The sequence below is a fragment of the Melospiza melodia genome, chromosome 11, assembly GCF_035770615.1.
Source record: "Melospiza melodia melodia isolate bMelMel2 chromosome 11, bMelMel2.pri, whole genome shotgun sequence".
In the NCBI taxonomy this organism is placed as follows: Eukaryota; Metazoa; Chordata; class Aves; order Passeriformes; family Passerellidae; genus Melospiza; species Melospiza melodia.
This window is the reverse complement of record NC_086204.1, coordinates 13409714-13427883: the sequence shown is the minus strand read 5'-3', so window position 1 is coordinate 13427883 and position 18170 is coordinate 13409714. Positions and strand designations below refer to the sequence as shown.

At 39.2% G+C, this 18170-nt stretch overlaps 1 protein-coding gene across 11 annotated transcripts in view; it reads right to left on the bottom strand.

Moving 5' to 3' along the window:
• Window positions 1–18170, bottom strand: part of PLPPR5 (phospholipid phosphatase related 5) — a 182187-nt gene that overhangs the window by 18333 nt on the left and 145684 nt on the right. For all 11 annotated transcript variants that reach the window (XM_063165636.1, XM_063165635.1, XM_063165634.1 and 8 more), the window contains 2 exons: window positions 5338–5470; window positions 2861–3111 (listed from right to left, as the gene is read on the bottom strand). In XM_063165636.1, the coding sequence (XP_063021706.1) occupies window positions 2861–3111; window positions 5338–5470 (384 nt within the window). The remainder of the gene's footprint in view (window positions 1–2860; window positions 3112–5337; window positions 5471–18170) is intronic.

Genomic DNA, 18170 nt, shown 5'->3' with positions numbered 1-18170 from the left:
AGAAAAAAAAACAGGCACCAGCCTGATTAGAGTTTCAAAACAGATGTACAGTAGTTCATTTTGAAAACACTGGTACACTGGAAAGAATAAACCTGAAAGTCTGAAGAAGAAAGGCAATGCATCTGTGTTTGGAGCAGGGTAGAGAAAACACCTAACTACAGCATTGCCATTCAACACTTCCATTGCTAAATCTCTCTTGATAGACACTGGAAGAAATGGAGGCAAACATTACAAAGCTCTAAATACTAGCACAACAACTGTTTGAAAACGACTGTACTTTCAAGGGAATTCTGAGTTACCATAGCAGCCACCCACTCTCAAAAGGGGGAAAAGGGGGAAAATGGAAGACTCAGAACTTAGAATAAAGAAGCTATTGTTAACAAGACAATATGCACAGATGCTAGGTGATAACGATGTGGCTGCACTTAAATGGAACGAGATAGGGGAATTATTAGATAAAGCATTTAGAAACCACGTTTCTAAATTGGTTGATGGTGAAATCACACAAGTCTAAAAGCATTTACTTCACCATCTAGGAGAGCAAGGACCCTTGGGCCAGCTCTTGGGTGGTTTTTTTTTCCTTTAGGCTGGTTTTGTTTTGTGCCCAGCTGGCTGAAATAACCAGGGACGATTCCATAACAATCTCTCCCTCACGCCAAAATTTCTGTTTACCAAAAAGAAAGTACATATTGTACCAAAGATTATATACTAATGAAAAAGTCAGTAATATATGGAGGTCTTTATGTCCATGCTCTCAATAAATGTTGTGGCATGGCTCATAGAAAGACTAGGCTACTGTTATAAATCTTCTACTCCAGTGAACAGTGATGAGAAAATTGTTATTTAGGGCCAACCATCCTGATAAACATCATGGCAGTGTAAGGACATGACCCCAAATATTGGAACATTGAAATTTTTTTCCTTTGGAGTTATGTAATAAACAGTATTTTTCGCTTCAGTCATGATTAGACTTAAGAGAAAAAAAAAAACCAAAAAAATGAACCTGACAATATTGTAACAAGGAGCTACTACACGAAGTCCTGAGAGTAGTTAATAGTGCTTTAGTTAAATGATAGCAGTGTCAAGCACCATGCAGAAGTAGAATAATGACACAGGATATATTCATTTCTATAGTTACTGAAAGAGCAAATAGTGATGAAATGGATCTCAGCAGCTTTAATTTTTTATATTGCTAACTGTATACTGACCACAGACAAGCTCTGCATAAAGTACTCTTGCTCATGTCAAAAGCCACTTATATTAGGTATTAAACCTTACTGATGTCTGCTTTTTGTTTTAAAAATGTAATAATACTATTTTACTTTCTGCTTTGCAGTAGCTGAATAGCTGGTTTGCCAGTTACCTTGACTCTTGGTAACAGTAGAAATCCAACTTTACAGATGGATGAGAAATATAGGAGCAATTACAATGAAAAATTCTGAGTATTTTCTAAAATAGCTTGCATCAAATTTAGAGTGTTTCATCTTTAGATATCTCCCCAAATAAAGACATTACTAGTAGAACACTTACACTTGCCTCAAGTTAGAATAAAATGTTATTGTGCATGTCTTATTTGCAAACACTTGCCTGTGCTAACTAATGATCAACATCTCTTAAACACATTGCCTACAAGGAACCTGGTGCATGTTACCATCAGTGCTGCAGATTTTAAGCAGCTGGTTCTAAAACCCTGTGTAGAAGCACTGAGTTGACACACTGAGACTGAGATCTTTGCTATGTCATCAAGGATCAGCTTCCAGATCAGTCAGGAATTAAAAGTTGGCTCAACTGGTATGTGCTCAAGAGCAATACACACTCACACGCAGGTATATCTACATGTGTATACATGCACACACACACACACACCCATGGGCAGGCCACTGCTCAAATACTGAGGGAACACAAGGGCTGACTCCTGCAATGACCACAAAGCTCCACACACCTGCCTAGTTTCCCACTGGCCCTGTGAAGACAGCCCTGGGCTCATCCAAAGGGCTGCAGAGGGCTGTGATACCAGCACAGGTCAGCCAAGACACTCCCATAGGCATGTGCTGGAGGGAACTTATCCCCAGCAAAGGAACAAGATGTTCTTGCTCCTGCTTAAGACTAGAATGATATGCACTCCAAACTAAGCCAGAGTTACTTGAATGAGACTAAACAGTGACTCTTCCTCTCCCCAGTCTATACAATAGCTCTGATTCAGGCAGCCAAGATCAGGTTTTACCCCAGTGCTCCTCATCACTTCTTGTACAAGAGAGTAAAGAGGGGAAAAAAGGGTGGATTGTCTTGTAGCCCACTTCATTGCATAATAAGAGCCAAACTGACTTTGCATGAGGTACCTATAAATACCAATTATGGTACCAAAAGAGACTCAGGGATATTGAGAAACATGCAGAGATCAGACAGACACATAGCTCACCCTTCTGTTTCACCTCACCAAAGAACATGGCCATGTGTGATTCTACTGATCTGCACTGGGTTAAAGCACAGAGGGGTACCACTACCAGTCAGAGGAAACCCCTTCCCTTATTCCTTAGCACCCAGCAAATGATTGTCCCACATACCCTGGAAATGGGTGAAAAGTAAAAAGGAACTGGGTATCCTAAATCCATAGATTATAACCTTTATGGACAACAAGTCCTCTCTTAGCATTGTCTTGATTTTCAAGGCTCAGAAACCACTACACCTTGTCAGAATTAATCCTAATGAATCTTTCTCACAGTAACTCACAGAAGGTTTGCATGCAGAAAATCAGCCAATTTTGGGCCTTATCTTCTGCCCATTCCTCCCTCCTCCCCATCACAGTGCCAGCCATTTGCTCTCAAAAATATAGTGATATTAAAGAATATAATATACTTACAGCCAGATACATAGCTGCATATATGCTTAGTGCTGCTTCTTTGGATGGGAAAGTCTTTCTGGCTTTCATGATAAGGTCTGGATTTCCAGTACAGGCATGTACGCTACTGATGAATTGGGTGTACTGTTTACATCCAAGTGCTGTGTAGTTGGGTTTACAAAGTGCAAGAAAATGGGGGGCAAGATTCCCTGTTACTACTTGTCCAGCATTTACAAAGATGTCCGTAGCAAACAGTCCAAATGCATAAATTCCTAAAGAGGGAAACAAAGAGTTAAATTTCCTGAAAATTCATAGTATTCATCACAGCAATAGAGCAGCTTCTTCCATTCAAGAACATGAAAAACCCTCCCACATACTGCACCCTAAAGACCATGGAGACGGTATTTTCCTACAAAACTGCAGCAGCAACACTGCAACGTACCCACACCCTTGATGGCTCTCCCATCTTTCACAGGAACACTCACCCCTTGTGCAAGCAGCATGCTTTCCTAGGTCCCACAGCCATGCAAATCCCCTGTTTGGGGTAGCTAGCTTTACTGGTACCTAATTTTTGCCCATGTTCACTAAACAGAAGTGACAGAGGGAAATTCTCCACCCAATAAACCTGCTTGAAAACCAAGGCCAGATCCTGGTGGCAAAGTAACTTGTGAAGCCATAACACACACTGGAAAAACTTTTATTTCCCTTGCAGCTGTAAAGAATCTAAGGTACTGAATAATTCAATATTGCCATGCACCAGCTGTCTTCATTGGCCTGCTACTGGGTAAATCTCTATGCATGGCATATTAATCACAGTATCAACACAGTGAGCTAAAGATTTATATATTTGAGGAACTACTTATGCTAAAGAGTTTTTTTAATCAGACATATCAGCAAAGCATTAAGTACATGTACTCATTCATTAGAATGTAAATGCATGTATCTGATTACTTAAAGGAAAACAGATTTCTGCTATTCTGAGGTCCCTCTCTATCCTTTTGTAAATAGAAAATGAGCTCTGGAAGAACATGCAAACACAGCAGCCTGACCAGCAGGCAAAGCCATGCTTGTTCCAATTCCACCGGAGCTATAGATTTCCCCCTGTATTTCTGTGGGCAAATCACCTTTCCCTTCCCACACTCCAATTCACTGGGAATATAGGGTGAGCTCTGGAAAATCCCAGTTTCATGGGGCACTATGAGAACTTTAAAGGATCAACATCCCAGCAGACATAATTCCACAGAAAGATACAGTTATAAAGGTCAGGATTTTTCTTAGCAAAGCTAGAGGACTAAGGGTGATTACTGGGATCCTGGCTGGTCAGCAATGTCACATTAATGCTATTTCCTCCCAAGATGCTAGACTCTGGTGAGCAGTACATTGTGCCTGGCCATGTCACTTCACAGAAAGACCTTTCAGCCAGTCCTGAGGGTGTGCCCTGCACAACACAGCTGGACACATCACTCAGGAGGAGCATAATGGGTAGTAATGCTTCATCTGCTGCAACAGCAGAGAGTTTCTGTCCACTCTTGCCACCCCTACCAATTTTTTTTTGCTTCTATGAGGAAAGAAGGGACCACTTAGTGGGAAGAAAACTCAGGCACTGATTACACAGAGAGGAAGTGGAGTGGGAGAAGCTCCTCACATCAGTCTGCACCTCCTCCAGACCTATACAAGAAAGTCTCCTTACAGGAAGCAATCGCACTCCAGGAAGGCAGGCACAGTTGTTACACAAACACTGCAAATACAGACACAGCTGCACATGCCCTCCCTCCCCCTGAGACTGGGGCACACAGCAGGATTAGCTGCCCCAGGGCTTCATCCCTCCAGCTGTTTCCTTCAGATGCAGCCATGAGAGAGAAGCCAACAGCAGAACTGAGCCCTGCTATGGCATCCCCACATGTATTAAAGAGCAGCACCTGAAAATGTGCTGTTACCAATATACATTTTGAATGGTGGGACTTCTCCCTCCAAACATATTTAGAATGGACTAAATAGAAAAGATGACATCTCATAGCTACTAAAGTCAATCGGGGAGTTTCAGCTAAAACCAATGTAGCATGGATTTTGCACAGTTTTCTGCTAGAGACTGAGATATAATACAATATCCAGGCTAAGAAAGCAGCTAAATTGGCTTGGCTTCAAACACACATTTATATTCCAATGTCCTCAGCTTTGGAGAGTGTGTGTATTTACTATCAGCTATAGATATGGCACAAGGATATCACCTTTCTCTACCTCACCCCACTTCAGGCCTGCTGCTTGTTTTTCCCCTCTAGTGGTCCCAGTTCTTTCTACTTGTACTGCTGTTTCTGCAACTGTTTTTTAACCCAAACTTCCAAAAAGCTTCATTTGCTACATAAAAGGAAAACTGCACCTGAGTCAAGACTGCACATGAAATGTTATATGGTTATCTGAATATTCTCCCCAGGTCAAAATGAAGACATAACTGATCACTCTCACCATTCAGAAAATGAAAGCAGTAATTTTGCTCATACCAAGGAATCGGATGGTCCTGCGCACCAGTGGATTTATGTAACAACAGTCTCCAGTTAATATTGTTTTTTCTTGGTTTTCAAAATCCTTTGTAGCTAACTGTAGACAAAAGACTGCAGTTTCTCCAACGATAATCTTAGGGGAGGAGAAAAAAGGGGAGAAAAATGGTGCATCAGATTACAGCAAGTAAAATACACTAATATTACAGAGACAGACATCTCATCTGAAAGAAACAAGACCAAACCAGTACAAAAGACAGCATAAGTGAATCAAGTTCTGTACATTAATCTACTTATGAGGGAAATATGCCTTATGGCTTGCTTCACTTTATTTGCCTTAAAAGAGAATAAATTATTACAACCAGGATTTGTATTCAACATAACATAACCTAGTTTTCAGGATGAGGGGAAAGAGAAAGATCTATTAGTTCAAGAACAACAGATCACATAATGCACAAGATCTGGACCACAGTAAAGGCCTAATCCTGCAAGATGCTGAACCTTTCATTCCCCACATGCATTCACTAACACCCAGCACTTCACAGGGTTGAGCTTTAAATTTTGCACTATGATAGAGAGAAAAGGAAAAAAAAATCATAACAGAACTCCTGCTCACATCAGAGGTTTGGTTTGCCAGGAAGTACTTAACAAGGTTCAAATTCACATTTTACTAGCTAAGTTTATCAAGTCTGGCTTTAGCTCTGTTCCTCATGCTTGAACAAAGTGTCACGACTGATATTTTAACATTAAGAATGGCCTGTTTCATATACACTCCACCAAAATAAATTTCTCACATCTATATATCATTCACATTATAGTTGGCAAAAAAAAAATCATCAAATGAGAAAAAAATGTATTTTGAATGTAAAATATTGTCTCTAGGTTATGTATTTACCTGTACAAAAAAGCATGACCTTTGATTTATTCACTTTAATTATGGATTGAGACTTGATAGCCGAAGCCAAGACTTTAAGCAGAAACGAAGCCTTATGGCAGGGATAATGTAAAAGCAGAGCAGAAGGGTCAAATAATAACCACTGGATTCTAACCCTGATTCACTGTGGGACTCACAGGCAAGGCCCTTCCACTCCTCTACATGAAAAACTTAAAACTTGTTGGCAGGTACCTCACACTTTGATCAACTACAATGAAGACTACCAAAGTGAAATCTTAATACTCCACAAATACAACCAATAATGCCATCAATCTGATTAACTGCTGAGGTTTTTCTAAACCTTTGCCTTAACAGGAAAATAGAAATATTTTCATATATCACAATAGGCCTGAACACATCTACAAAATAAATAAAATAATCTGCGGGCACTGACTCACGCGCACATTTTGTTGTCAACAGCAAGGATGCAATTAATGACATTACTTAGCTGTTTGTAGATTATGCAGAAACCCTTGGGCTAAACTGTGGAGGAAAGTGCTACTTATAAATAATGTGGAACAAGTAACAAAAGTAAGTCTGAACGCAGGTATGTAAAAAGCAATATTTAATTTGTCACCAAAACAGTCATTATCCATTACTTTAGCCCGGCTTCAGATCCTAGTGGAATTTTTAGATAAAACAGAAATTTCAATACCTGAACTAACAAATATCCTCTCTCTGTTGTGATGCAAGCAAATTTCCAGCCCAGTGAAGTAGAATTTCTTCAACTATAATTAGTAAATGATCAGTATACATAAAAAATAATTCAACCTTGAATTCAAGATCATCCAAATTATGAGGAGAACTCAAGCCAGTGATCCCTAAAGCTCTCGTGAAAAAAACATACCAAAAATATCAGTTTTAATGTGATTCATAAAGGTGAGAACAGAAACACTAATACTTTTACTGTGAGTCACAGTATGCTTTTCTTTCCTCTCAAGGACTAGGCAACCTGAATAGAGCCAGATTCTGCCTTTAATGCTTTCTGCCAAACTCAATAGATTGCAGTAAAATTTTCACAGATTTTGAAACTCCAGGAAAGAGCAGAATTCAGTACAAAGGAAGCATCTGTGAGATACAGTGCTCAACCTTTTGCAAGAGCACTCAGAGTGCCAGCAAGCTCAACTCTCCAGCTCTGAGCAGAGACTGAATCTGCTGATCTAAGAATAAAGGTTGTCTTCTTGCCTGGGAGGGAAGCTGGCGTTTACTAAAGAGAGAACTGCCTGTTCAGTTATAGGAAAGGAGATTCTCACTTCCAGCAATGTCTTCATCAGCTGCATCTAGATCTTTGCTGCTGCCAAGAGATTTTCCCTGTTACATTTCCTGTCTTTGATGGTGACCTGTATGAAGAAACCCCTCTGTTCCAAGAATAGCAGCATTCAAGTTCTTAGCTGAACAAGAATACTCCAAAGGTGGGCACATAGGTGCAAGGGTCAGAAGGATGTGGAATTTGGCTAAAGACAACTTCTGCTACAGAAGGCCCAGTGCTCTGCTGTCAGTAGCACTAAGAGTCATTGAGCACACAAGGCATTCATCTCTATGCTTCTGTGGATTCTCTCTATGCTTCGAGAGAATCCTTCTAGAATTTGGCAATAAATACAGCTTCTTTATTTTTCTGTACTGGCAGCTCAGCTAAAGCTGTTCTCTTTCCTCCATCCTTCAGCACAGGCACTGCTCATCTCAATAATCAGCCTATTGATGTTTCAGAAATGGAAGAAAAATCCTTTTCAATCTCAATAAATCCCAGGAGAAATTCTTCCCAGTGCAATTCCTTCCCCTTCTTCTCTCAAGCATCACTGGCAATAATCAGCTCTACAGGGCAGAGGAAAAGGAGAGCAATACCCCCCCTGCACTTTACAGCAATTTGCATGCCTGGTATATTCCTGGAAAGAGCAATTTCTGTATTCCTGCTGGCACAGGAACAACCATTACCCCTTCTACTGCATATGCCAGTTGTAACCAGCCAACAAGTGACATTTTATTCAACAGAATTATTTGTGTACTTCTTCTCTAAGTCATAGGGCAAAAGTTTTTGGAATATTCCAAAGCTGGCAGTGAAAGATTGCAACGGAGAATCTGAATGTTCTGACAACATAAACATCTGGACAAAATTACACAAGTTCAGGTACAGAAATATGATTGAAATGAAAAAGAGAGGACATTAGAAGTATATTTTACCTTGTTCTACCAGGGTCATACTACTTCAGATCACTGTACAAATTTCCCAAAGGTATGTATTAAAATTCTTAGCTCACAGATATTTTAACAGATTTTAAAAGCAGGGGAGGCCATCCTTCCCTAAGGCTATCCTTCCATTTTGATATACAGCTACAGCCTATAAATTATAAGGAAAAGAACAATTTTCATCTGAAGTCTAACAGTACCAAGTGCAGGCTCTCCAGTATTCTCAAGGACATATGCATAAACATCTTGTAGAGTCCTTAGATAAAAACAGTGTACATAATGTTGCAACACAGAGCGATAAGGATGATCATTTACTCTTATGGAAGCATTTAATAATATTAACCCAGCAAAAATTAAATTACAGAAATTCTTGAAACTATCTCCATGGCAATCATATCTGTCTGTGATGTGACAATCCATTTGACAGCCAGGAACAGAATCTGAAAGGGATGTGATCTAAAATTAATATTTCTTCCTGTTTCACCTCTTTAACTCCATATTAATATATTAGCTGATTGATTTTCATGGCGTGTCTATACTACAAATACATTTTTTGCATTTATTGCCAATCATCTAATACCTGTCCCTTTCCTTGTCTTCTCAGGATTCTTACAGCATTTTGCACATATTCCTTACACTGATTCCCTCCACCCAAGTCCAGGTTTTCTCTGTATTAGTCATTTTTCTGAATCCAGGCAAGCTGTGCCTAGTTTTAGCACCGCATGTCAATTTAAAAATCTAATTTGTCCTTCCATCCAGTATATTCTTAACTTGGTTCTAAATTCTGCGTTCTTTTCAACTCAAAATGTCAAGCCTGACTCATTCCAAATATTAGAGCTAGAGCAGCTCTGACATTGTTGATTTTCCAGTAAACTGACTCCATAAACAAACCTCCCCTAGTGTGTCCTATGCTTTACAACAGCCAGGACCTGTATTAATAAATGATGATAAATCTGTACTTCTTAAAATAATAATGAGGTTTACTTTGTGACCCACATTTTCATATATTTCACATAACTCCTTATAAAGTCCTAGGACCTAAGTGACACTTAAATATTCACTTGCATTACAAGATATCTGAAGGTACATGAATATGTTTAAACGAGATAAATCTTGAAATGTAAGGTTGATAATTTCTAGTTGGGATTAAATTTCTGTATATACAGTCACAGACCTTTCCAGCACCTACTTTAGGCTACACAAATCTTCAAGAAATATTTCACACAGGCTAGGGAATATCACAGAATACACGATTCCCTCTCTGCCAATTCTCAGGGTTGTGCTGTAACTACAGTAACCACTTAGATAGATGACTAACACTGAAAAGTGGTTACTGCATTAAAAAGACCACTAAATATTCATCCATGTGCTCAACTCATCAAGTTAAGAACATTTTACAATACAGTGCATTGTAGTTTCTCTTCTGACTTTGTTTCATTCATTGTGTTTCTCTCATTTAGACGTGACTTGAACAGTAACCAAGGCTTCTATGAGACCATCTTCAAGAAACAACCTTGGTGGAATGAGCATCTCAGGCAGTCCATAGCTCTGCTTTTCTCTCTAGAATCAATTTCCTTGTTCTTCCTTATCAGGCAAGATGGAAATGGAGCTAAAATTCTTGGGAATGATTTACATACCTCTAGGAAAATTGTTATCAATTAAATTGCATGGCCTCCCTATTCATTTAATTTATGAGTTCCCACTTTGTGTGGTGCAGACCTCTTCTAAAAATATGGCTTCTATATGCTTTGTTATTCCTGCTCTTTACCTTGTTTTTTTAACTTTTGAGACCATGGGCTATTCCTGGCCTATTTTCTCTTTAAAAATGCCATCCATGTACCAATGAGCACAGTGGCCTCAGTTTGGGAAATCCAGCAGCAGAAACCTTGGCCTTTAGTGATGCTCAAAGTAAAGCTCTGCTCTCCGCTTGAAGCTAAAATTGTTGAGTGAGGTGACAGCCCTGGCAGGAAAAGCAGCAACAGTATTTCCAGCAGTAGCAATTTCAAGCTCATTATGCAGAGCTTCCCCTTGAGGCCATTTTCTTTGTGTTTTTCTTGTTCTCATTGCTTCTTGCTTGCTTAAACTGACAGCAAATGCCCTGGTCAATTTTCAGAGAAGTACATTTTCTACAGTAACAAATGACCAGTACTTCTGCAGAAAATGAAAAAATAAATCCTAGATAAATCTGTGTGGTATTGATTAAATAGAAAATATCCTCTCTTGCATTTAACATGAGGATATAGGACCCTACTGCATAGCAGCTTCTGAAGGTCAACAGAAAAGATGTAAAAAAGAAAACTACTTTTCTAAAAAAAGATTTTGAAAAAACTCAGCCTTTTTGAACCTGTAAATTTTGTTTTAAATATGTACTCCCCATATTTTTTTGAGAAAAATACTAAAATTCAATATATTTGGTCATGTCCACTTACAAAAGAAAAAATAACAGTAAAAGATTACATATCTAATAGTGCACTATTATCTGCATTACTTAGTTCTCCATAGTGTGGAGTAAGGCTATATGGTACTAAACAGTAATGTTACTTTTGATAGGAACAAATATTTTTATTTCCCTTTTTAATACATTGTAGACATACTCAGTATGTAACAATGGTATAGGCTGCTCTCTACACAAAGACTTTACTCGTATTTGAAAGCAAGAGGCACACGGTAGCCAAGCATTTATAAGCAGGAAGCCAGAAATGAACCACATGAGAACATAATCACAGAGACATGGACAACTTCACCATTCACTGAATTATCTTCATTCATTACCACATGAGAGGGAAAAAAAGAAATATTTTGAAGTACAGAGTCTCTTAAGAGCTTCCTTTTTTCCTTAACTGAGCAACTGATCATGTGTGCCAATGGCATCTCTGGAGCCCATCTGGGGTGTCCGATGGGCAAAGCCCCTGCAGAGTAGCACCAGGGCTGAAATCACACAATGCCAGAGCCAAGGCTGGTCACTTAGTAAAAGGTCATTTAGAGAAAGAGTTACCAGGCCCTGCTGTTCCCACAGTACCTAAGAGAAAGCCTTGTGTCATCACCACAGGGCAACTGGTGGCACATGACAGCAGGGCCTTGCATGGCACTTGATGCTCCAGGATTGAGCACTGAGCACACAGCCCGGGCAGTGTGCCCGCCCTGCTGGGCTGCCCTGCACACCGAGCTCTGTGCTCAGCCCTCTCCACCTGCTGTGTTTGCCATTGCAGCTCCTGCCTGCCCTGCACACCGAGCCCTGTGTTCAGCCCTCTCCACCTGCTGTGTTTGCCATTGCAGCTCCTGCTCATGGCTGCTGAATCTTTCGTACCACTGTGAGATGAAGAACATGCAGCTGCTCCGCACTGCAGCTCTCCAGGCAATTAGAAATGGCCAGGATGTGAGGAACACGCTCAGGAACGCCAATGTGGCAGTCTGGGGGCCAAGTAAGCGTCTGGCACCTGGCTCTAAAACTATCCAAATGCTGGCAGCTTTACAATACTGACAAGAGTATTCTTGCTGAACACATTGCAATAGGTAGTAGACAAGAGACATTCATGAGAACTCTTACCCATGCATCAAGCTTTTCTAATTTTAAAAAGTAACATCAAAAAAACATAGAAAAACTGTTAATCTAGAGAAAATCTCTACATCTATAAAAACCCCTAGTAAATGGTGAGGGGAAGAGAGAAAAATTAATTCAAAACTTCCTTCTAAAGGCATAAATTCACATCTCAAACTGTGAAGTTACTTTAGGCTCTAATACTCCAGATATGGTTATCATAGGAAATTCTTAGAGTTTTAAAATTTTTCTCATTTTCTTTTTACAAAAACCAAGGATGCCATTACGTAAGTTTCTGAACGCCACACTTCACAAGCACACCTCCTTAGGAAAATGAGTTGTAATATGACCAGGTTATCATTCAGATTTCAACTGATTTTAGTCTCCTGATTGCTGATGGATACATGAAAAAGGTTGTTGTTAAATATAATTGTTTCATTAAGTAGTTTGAAAAATAACTCAACAAAAAAAATTTTCATTTTTCTCAAGGACTTAACTTCAACATTTAAAATACTGTGGCATTTGTGAAGGAAAAATGAAATGTTCAAAGCTCTATAATTTATCTTCTCTATTAGAAGATGAACTTCATATATGTTCATCTTTGCACTCAGGTGTATCAAGGAAGTCTTCCACTGGACTCTGAGTGACACATGTGGAGAACACTGTGGCTCTTTACGATCTGACCTTGGTAAACCCCTTTGTTTCTTCACTGGCCAAGAAAACTGTACATTGTTCTGTCTGCTGAGGCACACTGGTTTTCTAACCCTTCTGTGCATATTGAAAACGTGATTCCTTGATAAACACAATACCAATGCATCTGACACCCGTACCAGTGATCGTTTCCAACAGCAATGTTACTCTGAATTTTAAGCCTTAGGTGATCTATGCAACTGCGCTTTTCTACCCAGGATGAACATTCAATTGCAAAATTCAGCATAAACGGCCTTTCATCCCTGTTTGAATAAAATCTGATTACATAAAAGGCATCTCTTAAAGATTCCAGTCACAAAGTAGTGGTTTTACACTCAGTATATGACTGTAGCCAACTGTTCTCAGAGGTTCAGAAGAAAGATAATATTGGTATTTCTTGCTTTTCCCACTGTCTTACTTCTAGCTCACTTCTACTCAAGGCCAGCGATGTTTTGCAGATATATTATGCCAGAGATCAGTTCAAGGAAAGCCACTTTCACTGAATTGCCATTGCCATCAAACAATGGAAAATGGAGGACCAAACACTGGAACATTTTAAGTACCCTGTGTTTCAATAGAGCTATGAGAAAAACATGCTGTACGTAAGATTAATACCCATAAGATTCCACAAAAATTGTTTCCGGATTTTTGTGGCAAAATATGTATGTCTACAAAACACACACACAACTAGTTTATTACTTATCTTTATAATTATAAACTAATATTTGATTCATAATGATAAATTTAAGTAGACATCTCAATAAAATAATTCTAAGCTTTTTATTAGAAATTACCTTCAAAATAAAATAGCTCTCTTTGTAATCACATAAGTAGCTCCACTCCTATTAATAATGGCCTTTGTATAAGCACCTCTTCCTTTACAATTACCTTAGGCTACAGTATAATTGCCAACAAATTAAATACATTAAGGTGGGGAACCCTTTTTTAGTTGAAATCTAAGATAGTAAGCTCAATAACTTCAACAGGAGCTGGATTAGCTATGAAAACCATGGCACTCTAGGTTAAGAGCAACACCTCATCCAAAGTCTGGAAATACATCTTAGATATGAATACTATCCCAAGAGAATAATAAAACTAAGAAGACAATCCAATTTTACAGAGAAGCGGTACCAAATATTTGAGGAAGAGGTTTAACAGGTCAGATAAATCAGAAAGATAAGTCAAAAAATACAATGCCCACTCCTGAACACATAATAAAGTCATTCTTCTAATATACTTTATGTCTTTACATTGTAAGCATTACTGCAAAGAATCCAGATGTCATTAAAAATAAATTTAAAATACTTTAAAAGCCCATGCATAGAAGTACTTGGTCTAAAACTAAAACTTATTCTGAGCTGTCTCACATTAGGTTACATAATATGTGCATTCAGCATAAAACCAGCAGTAAAATAGCAGTAACAAACCTTGACAATATTAATCCACACTTCTAGTGCCCCTGAGAGCCAGGAAACAAGTGACCAAATAGAAGCTTTCAAGTAGAGAAAAGTAGAGACAGCACCTTGCACTGAACCTTGAGTAACACAGTCAAAGAGAATACAGAAGCTAACTTTTCAAGCTTCACTGACCAGGCAAACTTATGATGTTATTCCCAGAACAGTCACAAGAGATGCTGATCAGGGAGAAAGGACCCAAAAGAGGTCAGAAAGGCCTCTTCTAGCCTCACCTCAACCAACTAGCAAGCCCATACACAAAACAATTGGTGACCATTCCCCCTGCATCTCCTCCCTCAGAACTGAAAGCTGCAATCTCACAGTATGCAATTATTTCTCCTTAAGAATGCCATTATAATAAATTAAGATACTGAAGTGATGTTTATAAGAAACAGAATCTTAATGATGTCATACAAGTGGGGGTAGAGGCCTGTTTATAACCACCAGAAGCTTTAATAATTACTTACCCCTGCTCAACAATGCAATGGGAATGAATTAGCCAGCAAGCTTTTTCACAAAACATTGCACAGCAACAACATACCCCATTTTTCTTTATCTGATAAAAACACAAGTGGAAGGACCTTTTCAATAGTGATTCTGTAAATTCTGTAGATCAAATATGGTGGATTTTCTTTATGGTGGGTTTCTCTATGGTGGGTTTTCAGCAAATATGATTTGCACCAATTTTGTCACTCTTTTAACTCTGCTGCACAATGTCTATTTTACTGCTCCTGCCACAAATCTAGATGGCTGCAGATGTGCAGCTGGCAACACTATGTTGTCTGACCCTGTTTAGAAGTTTACACAATGCAGTGCTTGAATTAAGAGGAAGTCCCAAGTGCCCTCATTGGCACAGCAGCCAATGAGCTGAAACAGGAGTAGCAAGAGTGGGAAATTTCAGCAAAAAATTCCTAGTACAGGAAATGCCTACAAGACAGAGGGGAGATTGTATACTTTGCTGTGAAGACAGCAGAGCATAAAAACAGCTCTTTAAGGCATGCAATGCTATTCTCAAAACTAATTGCAAAGTCTATTGCCTGAAGTAAACCCAGCTACTCTTCTTCAATATGTGACTGTATCTCTTTCCACTCATGAAATAGTGCATAATGGTTTACCCTAACAAGTATCATCTCCTTTGGACAGATCTGTAAAATAATACTAAATATGCTGCTGGCTTTATCAAGTATCTTGAAAAAAGCTCAAGTGGTGAGAGAAGTGTTTTAAGGATGAATGAGTCTATTTTAAATTTTTAGATCTTGTGAAGCTCTGACACTGACAGTCTTCAAGGCTGACTTTATAATAGCTGGTTTTTGGTCTTTTCTGTGAAGAGAATAAACGACATTAGATAAAATACATACTGTTATGTAAATGTACAAACACATGCTTTTTTAGCCAGTCTTGGATGCAATCATTATTGGAGCAATTTAAATTACTACAAAGAGAAGTTCAAAGTATGCTGAAAGGTGTTTGCACACGTTCAGTGATAACAATTTAAGTATTCTGGTGTAAACTAATAAATTCTTTGAGGCATTACATTTTTGCCATTGGTATTCAAGGTTAAAAGTACCTGTGAACTAAACTACGGATAGAAGTCAACCATGTAAACATGACATTTTCTGGCAACATATTGTGCATACACACTTGCATAGGTAAACATACTTAGTTTTTTAAAGAAATAGTCTCTGCTCTATGATTTCCATCTACTCCTAATCACACAATAATCACAATTCGGAAACAAAAGAAATACTGAGTAAAGATGCAGTACTGACTACTAAAATGAAAGTGGTTCCAGAAAAAGATTCTATCAGCACCAAACTCATTCACACACAGCACTCCACCTGAGGAAAGCCTTGTGATTTCAAATAGCACTGAAGCATGTGAATAAACTCCATCAATACCAAGATAATTCATTAACAATACCAAGATAACAAATTAACAATCTAACTCTGGTCTAACTGTTCATGCAAAATCTCCTAGTGCGTTACAGAGAAGCCTAATTTCACAACTACCATTTGACAGTGAGGCAGTAACGGGTACGTGCCCATCCTGCTTGAGTGCTCAGATCCCTTTACCAAGGCAAAGCCTGACAGAGCTCACAGCCCAGCTCTGTACATTCATTCTGCCAGCTGCAGATGTCCTCAAACCACTCACATGGCCCAAGGTCAATCTGCCTACAAATCTCATCTGCCTTTGCTAAGTGCTTTGGAAAGAGTCCCCGTGACCGACTGAAGCGCTGACTTCAGTCAAGCGTGAGCACTTGGCAAAGGGGCCCATCCCAACAGCTGGAATGTCCCCACACCATTGACATGGAACATGCTTATGGCCTACAGCCTAACGCAAGCTCCCCAGTGCTCCCCTGAGCCCACGGATGCTCAGAGTCATGTCTGTGCACTCCTAATGCACGATTGCAGCAGCCTCAGGCCTGGCCTCATGGCAGAGCCTTGATACACCCAAAGGGCCAAGGACACTCCTGACAGGAAGAGGAGAAGCAGAACCTGAGCAGTGGAGAGGCTCTGGACACCCAGCTCACTCTATGTAAGTATGACCAAAGTATTATCAGTATGTGCCAAAGCTTGGGCATGTCCACACATCATTCTGCATGGAGCTGAACTCCTGCACAGACCTCCCTTTGTGGTCAGGCTCAGCCACGAGCCATCACACCTGTGAGGCTCCCCCTGCTCAGCACAGCCTGTCATGGACAGCCCGTGCACACACTCTGTAAAACCCAAAAAATGAACACATCCTGGGCTGAGTCTTGATTAAGCAGGTCAAGCTCAAATACTTCACCTCATGCTCCCAACAGGCTGCAAGTTCATGTCGTTGGTTACTGCTCAGCTGGCCCGTGATTAAGAACTCTTTAAGCAGAATTAATTCAGTCGTGTCTGAGCCCTAAATTGCTACAGACAGGTCACAGAAATACCTATTACTACCCAAAATAACTACATGGGGAAGCTGAGTTCCTCTTACTGATTCTAATATTCAATACTTGATTTATAAAGAGCCAATATACACTGATTTATAAAGAGCCTTCACTATACACTGATTGAAGAAATCCCCAAAATATTACTCAAAATTTGGACAATAAAAAATAAAATGTATGACAAATCCTTTTTAGAGACAGCATGGAACCTACCAACCTAAAACAGCAGTTGTTTCAATATGCTGTATAGAGAAAAAACAAAAATCTGGATAGCAGAATACTGTTAGGCTACTTTCTGTTCTTGGTAGCTGCTTTTTTCTTAATTATTATTTAGAAAACTAAAAACTCTGAGTGCCTTCATACATACTCTTTAACCTGACATGGATGAGAGGCAAGAAATAACAGCAGTGAAAGAAAAATAATATTTCTAAAACATAGCTATACTACGTTTATAATTGGCTGTACATTAGCAAGTGCATATGGTTAATGAAATTGCCATATAAATATGCAATGTATAATAATCAGGCAATGGATATTTATGATACATTTACACAATTCACACAGAACTATAGACAACAAGTTGTCCAGACTGGCAAGCAGAAGTGGAATCTACAACCCGAGTTTTCATCTTGTATAACCAGGAAGGTTTTTTATGGTGCCTCATACCCCAGGAAGCGGAATCCAAAATTAAGAGTCAGTTTTGAATCAGTACTGAGAATTTTTTTACACTAATAGATTTTAAAAAGCCTTAATACATACAGTCATTTTTCTACTGCAGGTTTGTTGGCATTTTACATAGAAAATAAATATATTCTGATCCACAGGTAAATAGAAGCACTCTTAGTAAAGGCAGTTTGCCCACTAGAGATAGCAAGTGCTAGAACTGCTTTCCTAGTCACTGTCCAACACCATGGTCACTGCACTATGTGCAAATACAAAGGACTTTGTTTTCAATGGATACTCCTCCTTAGAGCAGTATGTCTCATGTACAACTTTTTGAGTGCCAGAGATATGGTATATCCACTTCAGCTAGACTTTTACTTGCAATCTGTGAGGTTACACATCTCTGCTAAATAAAAAACCATGCATGATGAAAGCTGGGCCATCATGCACTTC